The sequence below is a fragment of the Scyliorhinus torazame genome, chromosome 3, assembly GCF_047496885.1.
Source record: "Scyliorhinus torazame isolate Kashiwa2021f chromosome 3, sScyTor2.1, whole genome shotgun sequence".
NCBI lineage: Eukaryota > Metazoa > Chordata > Chondrichthyes > Carcharhiniformes > Scyliorhinidae > Scyliorhinus > Scyliorhinus torazame.
In genome coordinates, this window is record NC_092709.1 from 357,790,172 (window position 1) to 357,812,518 (window position 22,347).

Consider the following 22,347-nt stretch of genomic DNA (forward strand, 5'->3'; position numbering starts at 1 on the left):
CTGTTGATGACTCCTTCCATCACTTTGCTGATGATGGAGAGCAGACTGATGGGACGATAATTGGCTGGGTTGGATTTATCCTGTTTCTTGTGCACAGGACACACCTGGGCAATTTTCCACATTGCCGGGTAGATGCCAGTGTTGTAGCTGTACTGGAACAGCTTGGCTAGGGGTGCAGCAAGTTCTGGAGCACAAGCCTTCAGTACTATTGCCGGGATATTGTCAGGGCCCAGAGCCTTTGCAGTGTCCAGTGTCTTCAGCCGTTTCCTGATATCACGTGGAGTGAATCGTATTGGCTGAAGACGGACACCTGTGATGCAGGGGACCTCCGGAGGAGACCGAGATGGATCATTCACTCGGCATTTCTGGCTGAAGATTGTTGCGAATGCCTCAACCTGGTCTTTTGCACAGATGTGCTGGGCTCCTCCATCATTGAGGATGGAGGATATTTGTGGAGCCTCCTCCTCCAGTGAGTTGTTCAATTGTCCATCACCATTGACAGCTGGATGTGGCAGCATGGCAGAGCTTAGATCTGGTGCGTGCATTGTGGAATCGCTTAGCTCTGTCTGGTACTTGCTGCTTCTGCGTTTGTCACACAAGTGGTCCTGTGTTGTAGCTTCACCAGGGCGACACCTCATTTTTCAGTCTGCCTGATGTTGCTCCTGGCATGCTCTCCTGCACTCTTCATTGAACCGGGGCTGATCCCCTGGCTGGGTGGTAATGGTGGAGTGGGGGATATGTCGGGCCATGAGGTTACAGATTGTGGTTGAACACAATTCTGCTGCTGCTGATGTCCACAGTGGCTCGTGGATGCCCCGTCTTGAGTTGCTACATCTGTTCGAAGTCTGTCCCATTTAGCACGGTGCTAGTGCCACACAACACGATGGAGGGTGTCCTCAATGTGAAGACGGGATTTTGGCTCGACAAGGACAGTGCGGTGGTCATTTCTACCGATACTGTCAGGGACAGATGTGTCCCCAGCAGGCAGATTGGTGAGGATGAGGTCAAGTATGTTTTTCCCTCTTGTTGGTTCCTCACCACCTGCTGCAGTCCCAGTCTAGCAGCTCTGTCCTTTAGGACCCGGCCAGCTGGGTCTGTGGTGGTGTTACCGAGCCACTCTTGGTGATGGACAGTGAAGTCCCCACCCAGAGTATATTCTGTGCCCTTGCCACCCTCAGTGCTTCCTCCAAGTGGTGTTCAACATGGAGGAGAACTGATTCATCAGCTGATGGTGGCCGGTACGTGGTAATCAGCAGGAGGTTTCATTGCCCATGTTTAACCTGAAGCCACAAGACTTCATGGGGTCCAGACTCAATGTTGAGGACTCCCAGGGTAACTCCCTCCCGACTGTATACCACTGTGCCAGCCCCTCTGCTGGGTCTGTCCTGCCGGTGAGACAGGACATATCCAGGAATGGTGATAGTGGTGTCTGGGACACTGTCTGTAAGCTATGATTCTGTGAGTGTGACTGTGTCAGGCTGTTGCTTAACTAGTCTGTGAGCAGCTCTCCCAACTTTGGCACAAGCCCCCAGTTGTTAGTAAGGAGGACGTTGCAGGGTCGACAGGGCTGGGTTTGACGTTATCGTTTCCAGTGCCTGGGTCGATGCCGGGTGGTCCGTCGGTTTCATTCCTTTTTACTGACTTTGTAGCTGTTTTGATACAACTGAGAGGTTCGCTCGGTCATTTCAGAGGGTGTTTACGAGTCAACCACATTGCTGTGGGTCTGGAGTCACATGTAGGCCAGACCGGGTAAGGACGGCAGATTTCCTTCCCTAAAGGTCATTGATAATCTTTATTTAATAATCTTTATTGTCACAAGTAGGCTTACATTAACACTGCAATGAAGTCACTGCGAAAATCCCCTAGTCGCCACACTCCGGCGCCTGTTCGGGTCACAGAGGGAGAATTCACAACGTCCAATTCACCTAACAGCACGTCTTTCGGGACTTGTGGGAGGAAACCGGAGCACCCGGAGGAAACCCACGCAGGCACGGGGAGAACGTGCAGACTCCGCACAGACAGTGACCCAAGCCGGGAATCGATCCTGGGACCCTGGTGCTAACCACTGTGCTACCCATTTGTGAACGAGTTGGGTTTTTACAACAATCGGCAATGGTTTCAAGGCCAGACATTTATTGGATTCAATTTCCACTGCCTGCTGTGGTGGGATTTGAACCTGGGAGCTGAGTGTATGGATCACCAGTCCAGTGACAATACCACTGCGCCACTGCCTCCCCTAGAGGGCATCTCTTTGGAGTATCTCTTTGGAGCATTTAGATGAGCACTTGAAAGACTGCGCACACAGCATTACGGCCAGAATTCTGGAAAATGGGATTCGAATAGATAGGTGCTTGATGGTGACCAGTACAAACACGATGGGCCGAAGGGCCTGTTTCTGTGCTGTAAATGTCTATGGCTGGTATTCTCCACCCCGTCACACCAGTTTTCTGGTGTGACGCGTCCCCGCTGGCAGCGGGCTTCTCCGTCATGCCAGCCGGCCAATGAGGTTTCCGCCCCGGTGCCCTCTGGCCCCAGCCGACCCATCAGCTGTAAGGGCGCTCCAGCACAGCCTGTCCCCATCATTCTGATTTTGATCAGTGTGGGGTGGGTATGTTTAAGCGCTGCTGCAGCTTGTCAGCCCTGCGAGTGTCGATCAGGGACCCGGCGAATCCTGCACCGTTTCCCGTGGGAACCCGTGCTGTTCCATGCGGCACCAGTGCCAGCCCCTCACCGGTAGCGCAATATGTGCAGGTGCGGCATCGATTTTCCTGTCGCAGGAGTCCGCAGATTCTCCGTTGGCGTCAACACTTAGTCGCAGAAATGGAGAATCCAGCCCCTGACCTCTATCAGGACACCCCTCAGTCACATATCCTCAAGCGAAAGATGACCTGGCCTATTGTGGCTGGTTTAGCTCAGTGGGCTAGACAGCTGGTTTGTGATGCAGAACAAGGCCAGCAGCGCGGGGTCAATTCCCGTACCAGCCTCCCCGAACAGGCGCCGGAATGTGGCGACTAGGGGCTTTTCACAGTAACTTCATACTTGTGACAATAAAAGATTATCATTATTATAAACCTTTACTAATATGTATCCCCATTATTATAAACCTTTACTAATATGTATCCCCATTATTATAAACCTTTACTAATATGTATCCCCATTATTATAAACCTTTACTAATATGTATCCCCATTATTATAAACCTTTACTAATATGTATCCCCATTATTATAAACCTTTACTAATATGTATCCCCACACATTTCTGGGGTTAATCTGGTAAAATGCTTCTGCAATCTCCGCAGTGCCTCTGCATTCTTTTTATAATAGTTCGACCAGAACTGAAGGTCGTTCTCCACCAACGAGTCCTCTTGATTGAGACTGCAGTGTCTGCCAGGAAAGGGCCAGCAGATTGAATAGAAACTTGCAGAAGGCAATTGGAGTTTGAAAGGATAGAGAGCACTTGAAGTGGTATTAATCAGTCGAGCAAAGTCCAGACACACAATGGACGGGGTGTTCTGATGAGCTGTGTTGTTTTATCATCGAGGACCATGGGGATTGGCTTAGATCTTCTGAAGATCATGGTGGCTATGAAGGAGGTATTTTGATGACTCATCACCAATCATTTGTTTTTCTTTCAGACAGTTAAACTTGGCAACACACAAGCGGCTGTTGAGGCAGAAGTGGTTGAAACTATAAAATTAGTGGATTCGGTGAGTATGGAGACCGAGCTCAGATTCCCTCTCCCACGTTGTGCTGCGACTCCATCTGTGCCCTGTCTCCCTCTCCTGCTCTACACTTCTTTCCGCACTAAAACCTACTTTTGTCATGATGCCTCAGGCTGGTGTGTGTGGTGATGTGCATCACTGTACATGCACAAGGGGTTAATGTAAATACACTACAACTAAGTAACCACTAGAGGGAGCACCAGAGACGTCATGACATGCAGACATGCAGACATGCAGCTAATGAACACTTAGAATAGGACACGACCAATGGGCAGTCAAGATACCCAGAGGTGACACTACCACAAGGGGGCATTACACAACCCATATATCAGGACAGGGCACACATGCTCTGTCTCTTTCCACAGACAGACATCTATAGAGTGATACAGGGTTGATCAGAAGCATCACACCCAGCACGAGGCTTAGAGCAGACTGGTTTAGATAGACTGAGTTACTACAGTTAGATTAGCAGGAGAGTTAAACTCAAGTAGGAGAATTGTTAACAGTTCAATAAATGTGTTAAACCTATCTCCGACTCGGGAGCTTCCTTTGTCAAAGCATGCATCAAGGAAGCAGCTTACACGAAACAGCAGAACACAACAGTGTGCAGTCAATTCCAGATCACTCAACCCTGAGTCATGACCCAAGCGGCATGGTAGCACCGTGGTTAGCACTGTGACTTCACAGCTCAAGGGTCCGGGGTTCGTTTCCCAGCTTGGGTCACTGTCTGTGCGGAGTCTCCACGTTCTCCCCGTGTCTGCGTGGGTTTCCTCCGGGTGCTCCGGTTTCCTCCCACAAGTCGCGAAAGACGTGCTTGCTAGGTGAATTGGATTTTCTGACTTCTCCCTCTGTGTACCCGAACAGGCGCCGGAATGTGGCGACGGGGGGCTTTTCACAGTAACTTCATTGCAGTGTCAATGTGAGCCTACTTGTGACACTAAGAAAGATCATTACTACTAAAAGTGAAATTAGATGTTATATTAAAATACTTGAGGATGTTAGTTCAGCTCAATAATCACCAGGTTTGTATATTTAACACAAATAACCTTTTATTATTTAACAGTAATATAATTAAACCGACAAAAATGGAACTGATTCCCGAATAGGGGATTTTCACAGTAACTTCATTGCAGTGTTAATGTAAATCTACTTGTGACATTAATAAAAGATTATTAGATTAATACCCAGGACCCAACCTTATCCCTTTCCAACTTACCCCACACTACATGGATATGTATATAAATATATACACACATACACAGACAACATAGAGGGAAAGGGTGGTGGAGATGGAAGAAAAATGATGATAAAATAAGAAGGACAAAAGACCTCCAATGCACTATGATGCATTATATCTACACTTCAAAGATCCCCCCCACCCACCCGGCTTACTCACTCTTCCAACTTCTTCCATCGGGCAGGAGATACAGAAGTCTGAGAACACGCACGAACAGACTCAGAAACAGCTTCTTCCCCGCTGTTACCAGACTCCTAAATGACCCTCTTATGGACTGACCTCATTAACACTACACCCTGTATGCTTCATCCGATGCCAGTGCTTATGTAGTTATATTGTATATGTTGTGTTGCCCTATTATGTATTTTCTTTTATTCCCTTTTCTTCTCATGTACTTAATGATCTGTTGAGCTGCTCGCAGAAAAATACTTTTCCCTGTACCTCGGTACACGTGACAATAAACAAATCCAATCCAATCCAATCCATGATGGTTTTCAGTTAATGTCTTTCAGGAGTTCAAGCTTTCGTTTTGATGCTTCTTCTTTGTAAGCTTGGGAGGATTTTCTCTGGCAAGGCTATCCACTGTCTTTGTAGATTCAAGATCATTTCCACTATATCGTGAAGATGTGCCAGTCACTCACTGGTTTTAAAGCAGGGCGGCCCGTGGCGCAGTGGTTAGCACTGGACTGCGGCGCTGAGGACACGGGTTCGAATCCCGGCCCTGGATCACCTCTCCATGTGGAAATTGCATTCTCCCCGTGTCTGCGTGGGTTTCACCCCACACAGTCCAAAGATGTGCTGGTTAGATGGACTGGCCGCACTAAATGGCCCCTTAAATGGACAGAAAATAATAAGGTACTCTAAATTTAATTAAAAAAACCCAGTAAATCAGTCCTTGCAGAGAGAGAGAAGGCCCTTCCTCATTCATGGTCTAATCACTCGTTTTCTCAGGAGCATCCAGCAGGAACCAATCACTGACTGTTGTCAGCCAGAACACTGTCCCTGATCAATCCACAGGTTGCCAGCCAGCTAATCAAACAGATTTCGTCCAGAGCTGGTCCTTAAGATTCACTCAACGCCCCCGAGTCTGTTTTCTCTCCAAACAACAATTCTTGGACCACGCTGTCCTGACTCACCGGCTGCCTCAAATTAAGTTCATTACTTTAAGGCACATTCCGATTAGTCCACGGTCCGAAAATAATAAAATAAAGCAAAAGAAATGCAAATTAAGGGAAATCAAAAGGACTCTAACATACCTCCCCGTTAGAGGGATAAGACATCATTACATGGATGTTTCATACCAAGGTACATGACTCAAAACACACATTGATTCATCCTTCCTTTCCCACAAGCTAAGTTGCTTGTGTTTCTTATATTGACCAATTCGGGTGACAATGCATCTGCAATTATATTGCCCTTTCCAGGAATATGTACCATTTGAACATCGAAAGGTTGCAACAACAAACTCCAAAAAGGATGTTGCATTCCATAAGACCATGAGACATAGGAACTGAATTAGGCCATTCGGCCCATCGAGTCTGCTCTGCCATTAGAACATAGAACATACAGTGCAGAAGGAGACCATTCGGCCCATCGAGTTTGCACCGACCCACTTAAGCCCTCCCTATCCCCGTAACCCAATAACCCCTCCTAACCTTTTTTGGTCAATAAAGGCAATTTATCATGGCCAATCCACCTAACCTGCACATCTTTGGACTGTGGGGGGAAACCGGAGCCCCCGGAGGAAACCCACGCAGACACGGGGAGGACGTGCAGACTCCGCACAGACAGTGACCCAAGCCGGGAATCGAACATGGGACCCTGGAGCTGTGAAGCCACAGTGCTATCCACTTGCGCTACCGTGCTGCCCCATTCAATCATGGCTGATATGTTTCTCATCCCCATTCGCCCGCCGTCTCCCCATAACCCCTGATCCTTTAAATGTTTTACATTTTTCACTAAACGCAAGTGGATTATGGTTTGCTGTAATGCCTGTGTCTTGTAACCAATGCCCTTCTGTATAGTGTCTTCTGTATAGTGTGTCACGCGATTACATGGCGCCATCATCAGAGGCACATGGGAGATTTTCCCTCCTCCATCTTCGACTGTGAGCAGACAACACCTCTGTCGATGAGATCTGACAGCCTCCGGCGTGTTGGCCCATACCAGCCTCCCCGAACAGGCGCCGGAATGTGGCGACTAGGGGCTTTTCACAGTAACTTCATTTGAAGCCTACTTGTGACAATAAGCGATTTTCATTCATTTTCATTTCATTTTTCTCTGCTTCCGCTGTGATGTAAAAGCACCCTCTTCCTCCAGAAAACCGATGTGAAACACTGATTTTCCCACCTCTGCTCCTCTCTCTGCTACAACGCACCTATCCCAATGTTTATCATGAATGTGCTCCATAAAACCATGAACCCATAAGACATAGGAGCAGAATTAGGCCACTCGGCCCATCGAATCTGCTCCGCCATGAATGAAATGAAATATCGTAGCTGATATTTTCTCATCCCCATTCTTCTGCCTTCTCCCCATAACCCCTGATCCCCTTATTGATCAAGAACCTATCTATCTCTGTCTTAAAGACACTCAGTGATTTGGCCTCCACAGCCTTCTGCGACAAAGAGTTCCACAGATTCACCACCCTCTGGCTGAAGAAATTCCTTCTCATCTCTGTTTTAAAGGATTGTCTCTTTAGTCTGAGATTGTGTCCTCTGCTTCTCGTATTTCCTACAAGTGGAAACATTCTCTCCACGTCCACTCTATCCAGGCCTCGCAGTATCCTGTAAGTTTCAATAAGATCCCCCCTCGTCCTTCTAAACTCCAACGAGTACAGACCCAGAGTCCTCAACTGTTCCTCATACAACAAACTCTTTATTCCAGGGATCGTTCTTGTGAACCTCCTCTGGACCCTTTCCAAGGCCAGCACATCCTTCCTTAGATACGGGGCCCAAAACTACTCACAATTCTCCAAATGGGGTCTGACCAGAGCCTAATACAGCCTCAGAAGTACATCCCTGCTCTTGTATTCTAGCCCTCTCGACATGAATACTAACATTGCATTTGCCTTCCCAACTGCCGACTAAACCTGTTCGTTAACCTTAATAGAATCGTGAACAAGGATTCCCAAGTCCCTTTGTGCTTCTGATTTCCTAAATATCTTCCCATTTCTCCTTCCAAAGTGCATAACCTCACACTTTTCCACATTTTATTTTGTTTGCCACTTCACTGCTCACTCTCCGAGCTGTTCAAGTCCTTCTGCAGCCCCCTTGCTTCCTCAATACTACCTGCCCCTCTACAGATCTTTGTATCATCTGCAAACTGAGCAACAGTGCCTTCAGTTCCTTCTTCCAGATCATTAATGTATATTGTGAACAGTTGTGGTCCCAGCACAGACTCCTGAGGCACATCACTAGTCACCGGCTGCCATCCTGAAAAAGACCCCTTTATCCCCACTCTCTGCCTTCTGCCAGTCAGCCAATCCTCTATCCGTGCCAGGATCTTACCCTTAACACCATGGACTCCTAACTTATTTAACAGTCTCCTATGCGACACCTTGTCAAAGGCCTTCTGGAAATCTAAATAACTGGTTCTCCTTTGCCTAACTTCCTTGTTACCTCCTCAAAGAATTCTAACAGATTTGTCAGACACGACCTCCCCTTGATGAAGCCGTGTTGACTCAGTCCTATTTTACCATGCACTTCCAAGTACTCTGCAATCTCATCTTCAATAAGGACCTTAAAATCTTACCAATGAATGAAGTCAGGCTAACCGGCCTATAATTTCCCGTCTTCTGCCTCCCTCCCTTCTTGGATTGGATTGGATTGGACATAAGCACTGGCATCGGATGAAGCATACAGGGTGTAGTGTTAATGAGGTCAGTCCATAAGAGGGTCATTTAGGAGTCTGGTGACAGTGGGGAAGAAGCTGTTTTTGAGTCTTTTCGTGCGTGTTCTCAGACTTCTGTATCTCCTGCCCGATGGAAGAAGTTGGAAGAGTGAGTAAGCCGGGTGGGAGGGATCTTTGATTATGCTGCCCGCTTTCCCCAGGCAGCGGGAGGTGTAGATGGAGTCAATGGATGGGAGGCAGGTTCATGTGATGGACTGGGCGGTGTTCACGACTCTCTGAAGTTTCTTGCGGTCCTGGGCCGAGCAGTTGCCATACCAGTGGTGTGGCATTAGCCACTTTCCATCTCTCCCCTGGGAACATTTTTACTGTCTGTGGAGTTGGAAAAGATTTTGGGATTTCCCCCACACTAGCTGCCAATCTCTTCTCATCTTTGCATCTTTGATTTTCCCTTTTCAGTTTCCCTCTGAAATTTCGATCGTCAGCCTGTTTAGTGCCCCCCCCACCGCCGTTCTATTTCTGGTAAATCCAGTCACCTGACTTCCTGACTCCTTTCTTATCTCCAGTACTTTAGGCCATTGAACATCCGCATTGTACTGATTGGAGTAGAAGCCTGGACTGTAGATCCAATCACCCTGACAAATAACCTAGGAGGTAACCTGGAAAAATTCCTAAAGTGGAGAGAAAACGACCTTTCATACCGGATTCCCAACGACAATGCTCAGCTTTTGCTGTGAGTACCGCACACTGAACTCTCTCATCGCAGACTAACCCTGCACACCAAATGACATTTCTTGTTTTGATTGTTCCCAAAAAGAGAGTGCTGTGAAAGGTTTGCGTTTTGCATTCATTCGGATAAGCACAGAAATGTCAAATTTCAAAACGGCCGCAAGAATGTTTATGACAGGAGTAAGAGGTGCTCATTGGTTGGCTGGTTGACTCAGATTCGACAAGGTGTTGCTCTGGAGAAAGGAAGTGGGAACTATGGACTGGTTCTGTGTAATTTGATAAAGGCGGGACGCTTAAACAGGGTCTGTTCGTCGAATCATACAATTTACACTGAAGAAGGAGGCCATTCGGCCCATCAAGTCTGCACCGGCCCTTACAAAGAGCACCCTACTCAAGCCCACGTCTCTAGCCTATCCCTGTAACCCAGTAACCCCCACTTAACCTTTTTGGACACAAAGGGAAATTTAGCGTGGCCAATCCAGCTAACAGCACGTCTTTAGACTCTGGGAGGAAACCGGAGCACCCGGAGGAAACCCACGCAGACACGGGGAGAACGTGGCTCCCTTCTATATGAATGTATGTTGCTTCTCTGGAAGGGTTAATGAGCTGCTTTTCAACACGACTGATTGTCATCAATCAGCATTTTATAAATATTAGTGCACTCAACATTTTTCGCCAAGTGCTGCCCCATTGCAAAATCACATCCAACAGTCTGGGCACGGCCGACCTGAATGGGACCAGACTCCCATAGCGTGGGCAATGAGCTGGGTGTTTCCCGGTGGTCAGAGGGCTGAGAAACACTGTGCCACGGAACATCCGTCCAGGTAGGTCGGGGTCTCCACATGGCCGAGGTCTCACTAAGACCCGTTTTCTGCATTCTGGAGGTCCGCTCGCTGGAACTCCGCAGTCAGGAGATCGGGACGCCATTTCTCTGTCGACACTCCCGGGTTGACCCCTGAACCCCTCCCAAGCGCCAACTCAGTTGGAAGGATTAAAACCATTTCCATCTTCAGGGTTAACAGTATAAAATACTCAGACAGAACCCCACGTGGTGCACCCCCCCATTACCCCCCCCCTCCAATTAAGAATCCCACCCCTCCTCAGTATTCCCAACTCCATATCTCGGCTTGAACACCCGGCCGGACTCCACACGAGCCCCGCCACCCAACCGACAGAATAACTGTGCCCCCGCCCACCGCTTTAATCATCCGATAACCCCCCACCAACACGCCCCAGTCCTAAACCCGCAACATGCCCCCACCTGATGTCTGACTCTCCTACCCCCCCCGATGTCCAACCCCCCCGATGTCCAACCCCCCCCCGCTGTCCAACCCCCCCGATGTCCAACCCCCCCCCCCCGCTGTCCAACCCCCCCCCGATGTCCAAACCCCCCCGATGTCCAACCCCCCCCGCTGTCCAACCCCCCCCCGCTGTCCAACCCCCCCCGCTGTCCAACCCCCCCCCGATGTCCAAACCCCCCCGATGTCCAAACCCCCCCGATGACCCCCCCCGCTGTCCAACCCCCCCCGATGTCCAAACCCCCCCGATGTCCCCCCCCCGATGTCCATCCCCCCCGATGTCCAACCCCCCCCCGATGTCCATCCCCCCCGATGTCCAACCCCCCCGATAGCCAAAACCCCCGATGTCCGAACCCCCCCGATGTCCCAACCCCCCCCGATGTCCAAACCCCCCTGATGTCCAACCCCCCCCGATGTCCAACCCCCCCGATGTCCAAACCCCCCTGATGTCCAACCCCCCCGATGTCCAACCCCCCCCCGATGTCCAACCCCCCCAATGTCCAACCCCCCCCGATGTCCAACCCCCTCGATGTCCAACCCCCCCCGATGTCCAAACCCCCCCGATGTCCAACCCCCCCCGATGTCCCCCTCAATGTCCAAACCCCGCCCGATGTCCGAACCCCCCCCCCGACGTCCGAACCCCCCTGATGTCCAAACCCCCCCCGATGTCCAACCCCCCCCCCGATGTCCAACCCCCCCGTGTCCCCCCCGATGTCCGACCCCCCCGATGTCCAACCCCCCCCGATGTCCAAACCCCCCCCGATGTCCAATCCCCCCCCGATGTCCAATCCCCCCCCGATGTCCAAACCCCCCCCGATGTCCAAACCCCCCCCCGATGTCCAATCCCCCCCCGATGTCCAATCCCCCCCGATGTCCAATCCCCCCCCGATGTCCAATCCCCCCGATGTCCAATCCCCCCCGATGTCCAAACCCCCCCGATGTCCAACCCCCCCGATGTCCAACACCCCCGATGTCCAAACCCCCCCCGATGTCCAAACCCCCCCCGATGTCCCCCCCGATGTCCAACTACCCCCGATGTCCAACCCCCCCGGTGTCCAACCCCCCCGATGTCCGAACCCCCCCGATGTCCAACTACCCCCGATGTCCAACTACCCCCGATGTCCAACCCCACCCGATGTCCGAACCCCCCCGATGTCCGAACCCCCCCGATGTCCAACTACTCCCGATGTCCAACTACCCCCGATGTCCAACTACCCCCGATGTCCAACCCCACCCGATGTCCAACCCCCCCCGATGTCCGAACCCCCCCGATGTCCAATCCCCCCCGATGTCCAATCCCCCCGATGTCCAGCCCCCCCCCCCCCGATGTCCGAACCCTGCCCCTCCCGATGTCCAAACCCTGCCCATCCCGAGGTCTGAACCCTGCCCCTCCCCTGATGTCCAAATCCTGCCCCCCCCCCCGATGTCCGAACCCTGCCCCTCCCCCGAGGTCCGAACCCTGCCCCTCCCCCGAGGTCTGAACCCTGCCCCTCCCCTGATGTCTGCCTCCATCCCCCCAGTTTAAAGACACAGTGAGAGTGGATGCAAAGTTCCACCTCTCTAGCTCTCTGAGTGACAGAAACAGATGAATGAGGAGCAGGAGTAGGCCATTCGGCCCCTCGAGCCTGCACTGCCAATCAATAGGATCTCAGCTGATCTGATTGTGACCTCAATCCCACACTCCTGCTAACCTGATAATCTTTCACCTTCTTGTTAATCAAGAATCTATCGAGCTCTGCGTTAAAAATATATCAAAGATTCTGACTGCATTGTGGAAGAGAGTTGCAAAGACTACAACCCTCTGAAATAAATAATTTCTGCTCATCTCTGTCCTAAATGAATAACCCCTTATTTTTAAACTGTGACCCCCAGTTCTAGATTCCCCACTAGTGGACACATCCTCCCCACATACCCCCGGTCTCTGTCCCAACTTTATACGGTTTCTTTGTACTAACCAGTAACATCAACTTGGCTTTTGATTGGAAACCTTTGCTGGACTCTGATTTTACTGTTACCCACTTAAGTAGCGGCACACCCAGGGCTGACCCATTTCAGCACCTGTGGAGATGCGAAGGATTCACTTGTCCACCCACTGTTTCAAAAAGCTGGATTTTTGGTGCCAAATAAATGTGATTGCCTCATAAAACAGCTTGACCTTTGTACCGTGATCAACATCATGGTAACAGGGTGGCACAGTAACACAGGGCGGCACGGTAGTGCAGTGGTTAGCACAGTAGCTTCACAGCTCCAGGGTCCCAGGTTCAATTCCTGGCTTGGGTTACTGTCTGTGCGGAGTCTGCACGTCCTCCCCGTGTCTGCGTGGGTTTCCTTTGGGTGCTCCGGTTTCCTCCCGCAGTCCAAAGATGTGCGGGTTAGGTGGATTGGCCATGCTAAATTGCCCTTAGAGTCCAAAAAAGGTTAGGTGGGGGTTACTGGGTTACGGATGTGGGCATAAGTGGGGTGCTATTTCCAAAGGCCGGTGCGGACTGAATGGGCCAAATGGCTTCCTTCTGCACTGTAAATTCTATGATCTGATCAGTGTCAGGTCCCTTGCCTTTTCTGGTTCGATCTTAATGACATGGACTTGGGTGTGCAGGGGACATTTTAAACATTTTGGATGACCTCGGGAGCATTGCGACAAGATGGTGGAATGGGCAGACAAGTGGCAGATGAAGTTTAATGCAGAGATGTGATCAATTTTGCTGAAAGAACAAGCCTAGACAACATAAAACAAACCTAAAGAGACTACAGGAGCAGAAGGACACGGGTCACAAATCACTGAAGGTGTCAGAAGAGATTGTTTTTATTCTTTTCAAGCTCAGCATTTCTTACCTGTTCTGTCCTGGGCCTTTTACATAGGTCACAATCAGAACCAAAGATTTTACAACTTGTGGATTGCTGTAACTCGACAGGGAGGGTTTTTCATTTATCTGAAGCTGTGCATGCTCGCAGGCTTAAAGACAAAATTGGTCTAAAGCCTGTGCACCTGACATGTCCCCAGCGGTAACGTGACTCACTTCTCAAAAGGACCCCAACATAACTTTTCATCCATTAAATATTTGCCGTTCCTAATTACCTATTTCAAGGGCAGTCAAGAGTCAACCACATGACTGTCAGTCTGGGGTCCCGTGTGGGCCAGACCAGGTCAGATGGCAGATTTCCTTCACTAAAGGGCTGAAAATGAACCAGATGGGTTTGTCCAACAATCGACGATAGTTTCACCAATACTGAGACGAGCTTTTACGTTGCATAATTATTCATCGAATTTAAATTCCACCAGCTGCCGTGGTGGGAATTGAACCTGAGTCTGTGCAAACGGCCGATGACTCCGGTGATGTTTTGCGATCGATCTCTTAAAAGGCCCCAGTTCCGTTGCAAGGCTGCCAGCGAGGAAACACACACACACTTTGAATACACATGTCCTCCTCCTTTAAATCAATGGTCCCCAAAACTATAAACAGTACAACACAACTATCAATTATTAACATGAACAACCAAAGAACAAAGAACAAAGAAAAGTACAGCACAGGAACAGGCCCTTCGGCCCTCCAAGCCTGTGCCGACCATGGTGCCTGTCTAAACTAAAATCTTCTGCACTTCCGGGGTCCGCATCCTATATCGCTCCTTGCTATCCGATTCAACTTTATTACGACCTGATAGAGGTCTACAAAATTATGAGGGGCATAGACAGAGTGGATAGTCAGAGGCTTTTCCCCAGGGTAGAGGGGTCAATTACTAGGGGGCATAGGTTTAAGGTGCGAGGGGCAAGGTTTAGAGGAGATGTCGAGGCAAGTTCTTTACACAGTGGGTAGTGGGTGCCTGGAACTCGCTACCGGAGGAGGTGGTGGAAGCAGGGACGATAGTGACATTTAAGGGACATCTTGACAAATACATGAATAGGATGGGAATAGAGGGATATGGACCCAGGAAGTGTAGAAGATTGTAGTTTAGTCGGGCAGCATGGTCGGCACGGGCTTGGAGGGCCGAAGGGCCTGTTCCTGTGCTGTACATTTCCTTGTTCTTTGTTCTTTGTACTAGCAATGCAACCCTGCCCCCTTTGTCCATCTGCCTTTCGATAGGACACATATCCTTGGATATTTGGATCCCAGCCCTGATCCCCTTGCAGCCACGTTTCTGTGATGCCCACAACATCGTACCGGCCAATTTCAATGTGCGCAACAAGCTCATTTACCTTGTTCCGTCTATAGATTAGGCAAATCAAATTAGCAACAATACCATTGAGGAGGAATTTCTGGAGGGTATGCAGGATGGCTTTCTGAATCAATAGGTTGAGAACAGGCATCCTTGATTGGGTACTGTGTAATGAAAACGGAATCATTGCCAATCTGGCTGTAAGAGACACCTTGGGGATGAGTGACCATGATATGATAGAATTTTTCATCCAGATGGAGAGTGAAGTAGTTGATTCTGAGACTAGGGTCCTGAATCTTAATAAAGGAATGTTCCTGTGATGTAATTTTCTTTGTTCTTTGTTCTTTGAAACTATGATGATGAGGCATGGGTTGACCATGATCGATTGGCCAACATTAGTTAATGGGATGACGGTGCATAGGCAATGCCCAGCAATGCATGGGGGAATTGCAACAATTGTTTATTCCTGTCTGGCACTAAAGTAAAATGGGGAAGGTGGCCAATCCATGGCTTATAAGGCAAATTATAGATAGTATTTGATCCTAGGAAGAAGCATACAATTTGGCCAAGAAAAGCAACAGGTCTGAGGATTGGGAGAAGTTTAGAATTCAGAAAAGAAAGATCAAAGGATTTATTAAGAAGGAGAAAATAGAGTACGAGAGTAAGCTTGCAGAGAACATAACAACTGACTGTAAAAGCTTCTATAAGTACGTGAAGAGAAAATGATTGGTGAAGACAAATGTAGATCCCTTATAGTCAGAAACAGGGGAATGTATAAAAGGGAACAAAGAAATGGCTGACCAACTAAATACATTCTTTGATTATGTCATCACAAATGAGGACACAAATCAGATACCAGAAATGTTGGGGAACGCAGGGTTTAGTGAGAGGAAGGAATTGAAGGAGATTAATCTTAGTAGAGAAATAGTGTTGGGGAAATTAATGGGACTGAAGGTTGATAAGTCTCCAGGGCCTGATAATCTACATCCCAGAGTACGTAAGGAAGCGGCTCGAGAAATAGTGGATGCATTGATGGTCATCTTCCAGGATTCCATGGACTCTGGATCAGTTCCTGCAGATTGGAGAGTGGCTAATGTAACTCCATTATTTAGAAAGGGGGGTCGAGAGAAAGCAGGGACGTCAGTAGTGGATAAAATTCTCGAATCCATTATCAATAATTTTATAGCAGAGCATTTCGAAAACATTGGCAGGTTCGGACAGAGTAAACATGGATTTATGAAGGGGAAATCATGCTTGACAAATCTATTGGAATTCTTTGAGGATGTAACTCGTAGAATTAATGAAGGAGAGCCATTGGGTGTGGTCTATTTAAACTTTCAGAAGGTGTTTGACAAAGTCCCAAGTGTAAAATTAAAGTGCATGGGATTGGGGGTAGTGTATTGAGATGGATAGAAAACTGGTTGGCAGACAGGAAGTAAAGAGCAGGAATAAACAGGTCTTTTTAAAATTGAGACCCACGCAGACACGGGGAGAATGTGCAAACTCCACACGGACAGTGACGCGGGGCCGGGATCGAACCCTGGTCCTCAGCAGCGTGAGGCAGCAATGCTAACCATTGCGCCACATTCATTTGAAGATATGATTGATCTACTGAAGCGTTGGTCTCCATCCAGCCCAGCTAATAGGTCATCAATCAAGGGCAGAGAATACTGCTCTGCACACAGTACAAGGTTAATAGTGACATTAAAATCACCACAAATGCATGTCACTCCGTATTTTCTTATCACAGGTCTGTTCGGCGTAGCCCAATCACTCACGTTAAAGGGTTCAAGGGCTCTCGTTCTGACTGGCCATTCTGATTCTGCCTGTGCCTTAGGTCTGATTGCGTATGGAAATGACGAACTTTTCAGCAAATTGCCTGAATTTCTTCCTTGATCTTCAGCTTTTTTGAGATATCCTTCATGCTTCCCAGCTCACTGTTGAAGACAATGGCGTGTTTCTTCAAGAGCTTGGATAGACCTGATTCGGTCCAAAGACCTGCAGGTTAGGTGGATTGGCCATGCTAAATTGTCACTTATTGTCCAAAGATTTGCAGGTTAGGTGGGGTTACTGAGATAGGGAGAGAGAGTGGGCCTGGGTAGGGTGCTCTTTCAGAGGCCCGATGAAAACTCGATGGGCCTCGTGGCCTCCGTCTGCACTGTAGGGATTCTATGGAATCTGTCTTGAGATTTACCTCATTCCAATTTAATCTGACCTTTTCCAGCCAAGTTCTTCCCATTGGTGCCGGATAATGTCCTTTCACTTTGTACAGGAAGAAATCTGCCGTCTGTCCATCTAATCGCACTGTTGCATCAATGCGGCCTTCAACGGAACTCCTTCTCCAGTGTAGGTTTTTAACACGACCTTCAAGGGTTGCAGAGGAATATGTCGGAGCTTTTCGTATTAAACAATTCCTGGTAGCAACGAGATGACTGCCCCAGCGCCCACATCCGTCTTCACCGGGAGGCTGACCGCCCGGCAATGGACTCATCCAATATTGATTTGTTTCATCACGAATATCCAGTACCATTAATGACAGTTCTCCTTCGGACTGTGAATCGAGAATCTTACCATGCCCTTTTTGTACCAGGTGGGCGCTTTCCCTTTATTCAGTTTCCCCACGGCCGATGAGCCCGATCCTAGAGGACCATCTCCGACCCTACATTTGACAAGTGTTTCCAGGAGGTGGGATTCTAGATCACTGCTATCCATTTCTCAGGATCCTTCTCCGGATTTCCTTTTGCCGCCGGGTGTCCTTGAAGAATTGTCTCCCTTTAATCGGGAGGTTCTTCTGAAGTAGATCTCTTCTGATCTCCCAGGCATTGACGCCTATGCTGCATTTGTTGAAGTGAGCCTTCAGGGTGTCTACAAAGTGCTTCCTTTGTCCTCCTCTTGCTCGGAAGCCTTTCTTTAGCTGGGTGTAGAAGATTTGCTGTCAGTCAGGACTCTGACATTGTAAGCACATGGTCGGCCCAGCAGACTGGGTTTTGGGTGATCATGGCCTTGATGCTCTTGGCTCTTTCAAGGTCACTGATGTTAGTGCACCTGCCCTCCCAGCTGATGCGGAGAATCCATCTCAGACAGCGTTGATGGTACCTCTCCAGGGTCTTGAGGTGACTCTGTACATGGTCTAAGTTTCTGAGCAGTGGGGGAAGAGTTGGGAAGATGACCGCCTTGACCACGAGGATCTTGGCGTCAGCACGAACGTCATGGTTGTCAAAGTCCTTAGGCTTCCGAAGGAGGCCCTTGCGGAGTGGATACTCTTATAACCCCGATGGAGGTCCCAGGACCATATGGTTTCCTATGACCTCCCCATAATATGAATTTCCCCTTTACATGGAGAGCCCCAACATGTATAAAGGCCCCGACCTTGGTGCAGGTCGGGACGGAGACCCTTAGGGGAGAATTTTTGGATCTGTATTTCAATAAATCTTATTCATTAATTTCTACTTATCGTCCATGCGTCCTGCTTACTGTGGATTGGATACCATGTTGGATCTCTGCATCAATATCAGCCTTACCTGGCTCCCCAGGTAGGGGAAATATTCTACATTTGGTAGGGTTTCTCCATTGATCTTGATGGAGAGAGAGACCATATGTTGCCCTGGGGCGGGTTGATGAAGGACTTGAGCCTTTTTGAGGTTGAAGCTGAGACCAATTCTTTGATATGTTTCCTCGAAGGTGTCAAGCTAGTGTTATGGGCCAGGGGTTAGAGAATCCCAAAGTGTATCATGGAGTTAACCTGACCCACAACTTTTAATAGATTTCGGTTATGGGGAGCACAAGGGCTCACTCTACAGGTGTGATGCAACAGAGATCTAAAGCACTTTTGAAACAAACAATGTTTATTCTATGATTCCAGTTAACATTTTATAAATGTACAGTAAACATCTTAGCCACTATCAACTCAAATACACCCCCAAAGAATACAGTACTCTAGAAGTAATGTTAATCTTTCCTAGCAACATCCATATGTTAACCCCTTTTCAAAGAAAGACAGCAGGTTTAAATCTCCACAGAAACAGGTATTACTTTGAAATCCTCAAATGAGCTGAAGACATTCTGTAGCTTGTAGAGAGAGAGATCATTATACACCTGCTGGCTTTGCCTGCAGCTATCCAACTCGGAAAATGAAACTAAACACACACTGTAGCTGCCTGCTCAAAGACGAAAGTGAAAGACAGACAGCCCAGCTCCAACCACACTCTGACATCACTGCAGCTATTTGATAAGCACCCCTTTATTAAAGGTACTGTCACATGACACAAGGCTTGGAGATTCACTTCTGAGAGATGATGTCATCTGCACACTGAAGTTCCACAAGGCACGTCAGTGTTTTTTCTTCTTGGATTTCAATTGGTTGAGGTTGAAAAGTTTTCCGTCCATCCCGTAGATGATGTCCGCTCCACTGGGAAGTTTGTCCTGGGAAGGTGAAGGATGATGGTGATGATGATGGAGGAAAGGGCGGGGTCGATGACACATCCCTGCTTGACGCCAGTCTTGACCTTGAAGGTTTGTCTTATTTCTGTCGGCGAGGATTATCGCCGACATCTTGTTGTGGAGGAGTCGGAGGATGTTGATCAATACTCTGGACAGCCCGACTTTTGACAGAATCTTCCATAGCACCTCCTGATTGACTGAGTCAGAAGCCTTGGTCAGATCGATGGAGGCCGTCGAAAGTGGTGGATGCTGCTCCTGGCATTTCTCTTGAAGTTGCCGCGCAGTGAAAATCATGTCCGCTGTTCCACGGTTCGGCTCGGAAGCCACACTGGTTTTCCGGAAGGCTTGGGTCACTGTCTGTGTGGAGTCTACACGTTCTTCCCGTGCCTGCGCGGGTTTCCTCCGGGTGCTCCGGTTTCCTCCCACAGTCCAAAGATGTGCAAGTTAGGTCAATTGGCCATGCTAAATTGCCCCTTAGTGTCCAAAAAGTAGGTGGTATTATTGGGTTATGGGGATAGGATGGAAGTGTGGGCTTAGTGCCGGTACAGACTCGATGGGCCACATAGCCTCCTTCTGCACTGTAAATTCTATGATTCCTCAAATACGTCCTCATCTATGATTGTATCACGGTTTAGGAGTTCCTAGAAGTGTTCCCTCCATCAGAAGGACAATGTTTCTTCTGTCTCTCAAGCTTACTCTGCAGCGGTTTGAGGCCTAGAATATTGGGTCCATATATTGCCTTGTTGGCACTGACGTAACCTGGGGGTCATGCTTCTCAGCGAGGAGTTGCAGCTCCTTAACTCTCTCAGTCTACCATTCGTTCTTGATTTCCCTAGTTCATCTCTGTATCTCCACCTTGGCTAATTGATGAGCTATACTCTTCACCATGTTATTTTGCTAGGGACAGAGAGCTTTCCGCTTCTTGCCGATGAGGTTTTGGATGGTGCGGTCATTCTCGTTCAACCAGTCTTGGTGGTTCCTGGTCTTGTAGCCGGTAGTTTCTTCACAGTTTTGAGATGATCGCTGTCTTCAGCTCTTTCCAGTTCTCCTCCACTCCATTAGAATGGACACGTTGGAGATTTGGGAGACGATATTGTTGGACGTTCACTAGATGCTTAGCTCTTCAAGTGGCTCAATGGCGATCTTTTATTCTGAGCTGTTCCTCCATACTGCGTTGCTCCTGGTGGAGTTTGATGGACATAGAGGAGTGGATGAGCCGCTGTTCTGTCCAGCAGTAATCTGCGCTGATCAGAACTTTGGTGATGAGGGCATCCTTTTGGTCTTGGCTAGGCCGATGATGAAGTCGATCGTGTGCCAACGTTTTGACCGTGGATGTCTCCGGGGAGTCTTGAACTTGTATTTTTGGCAGAGCACTGTGTTAGCGATGACAAGGTGGTAGTCCACACATTTGGCGAGCCCTGTTGGAGTTACAATTCCCAATTCCTTGCTTTCTGTTGGTCCCTTTCCAGATTTGGGATTTCTTTCCAACTCTTTAATTCCCCAAGGAGAATGATCATATCTTCATTGGGAATGTGGGAGAGTATGGTGTCGAGGATGGAGAGGAAGCCTTCTTTGGGCTCATCATTGGCCACAAGGGTTGGGGTGTAGGCATTCATGACTGTTGCCTGCTGGTTCTTGGCAAGTTGTAGATGGAGGGTCATGAGGCGCTCGTTGATGCCGAAAGGATCTCAGAGTCGGTTGACTTGTGTGTTCTTGATGGTGAAACCAATTCCATGCATACTGGACTCATTCTTGAGTTTACCTCCCCTGGGAAAGGTGTAACTGCTGACATCCTCCCTCAGCTGCACCTCTCCTGCTCTTCGGGTCCCTTGCAGGGCAGTGACATCAATGTTTAGGTGTCTGAGTTCACAGAAAAGCGCAGTTCTCCGTTCCGGTCGATTTTATTGCTCATTTTCCATGCGGGCTGGTGGACTCTCAGTTGTGCACCAACAATTTGCTTCTGAGGGTTCGGTATTTTTTTGCTCACCTATAGCAAGTGTGAATCTGTGCCTGTGTTTGGATTTGTAGAGTCACAGATGTTTACAGCAAGGAAACAGGCCCTTCGGCCCAGCTGATCCACGCTGCCCAGTTTCTATCAATAAGCTAGTCCCATTTTCCCGCATTTGGCCCATATCCCTCTATACCCACCCTGCCCGTCTAACTGTTTTTTAAAGGAAAACATTATACCCACCTCTACCACTGCCCCAGACAGCTCGTTCCAGACGCTCACCACACTCTGTGTGAAGAATTTTCCCTCTGGTCTCGTTTGTATCTCGGCTGACAGCTTCTGACTCCTTGTGCTCCACTGTTGAGTTCCTTTGGCTGCTAATTCCATGGATAAAGCAACTTCCAAAGATTGCTTTCAGCCAACAAGCATTTTGGAACAGCTATGCTTCTCAAAACGCAGACTAATCTATCTCTGAAGGTATTGTTCAACACATTCCCAAATTTGCAGTGATCAGCCAGTCTTTTCAGGGGAGCTACAAATTGGGCAGTTGATTCACCTTCTCCTTGGTTGCACTGATGAAAGCTAAATCTTTCTGCAACGTCGAAAGGTTTCGGTGAACCATGGGACTGCATTATTCTGTTACTTCATCGTAGGTTTTCGTGCCTGGCTTTTCTGGCTGTATCAAACTCCTCTGGAGGGTAAACGTTTTCCCCCAATATGCTCTGTAAATTTGGAACTTTTCTATCTGCTGCTATCTTGTTCCTCTGATGAAAATAGTTGAATCTGTCTGTAGATGAGCTCTGTTGCTCTGTGTTCTCATCAAATGGTCCCACAGTGCCAAACGATCCTTTGGAGGATGTGGTCCTTTAGAGGATGAGAAGGGAGATTTAATAATGGGAGATGAGGAAATGGCTGAGGAACGGAACAGGTTTTTTGGGTCGGTCTTCACAGTGGAAGACACAAATAACATG

At 48.6% G+C, this 22,347-nt stretch overlaps 1 protein-coding gene across 1 annotated transcript in view; it reads left to right on the forward strand.

Moving 5' to 3' along the window:
- The window catches only part of LOC140409438 (disintegrin and metalloproteinase domain-containing protein 9-like), a 956,416-nt gene that overhangs the window by 114,366 nt on the left and 819,703 nt on the right, over nucleotides 1–22,347 (forward strand). The window contains exons 7-8 of the mRNA XM_072497871.1: nucleotides 3,637–3,708; nucleotides 9,376–9,542. Of these exons, the coding sequence (XP_072353972.1) occupies nucleotides 3,637–3,708; nucleotides 9,376–9,542 (239 nt within the window). The remainder of the gene's footprint in view (nucleotides 1–3,636; nucleotides 3,709–9,375; nucleotides 9,543–22,347) is intronic.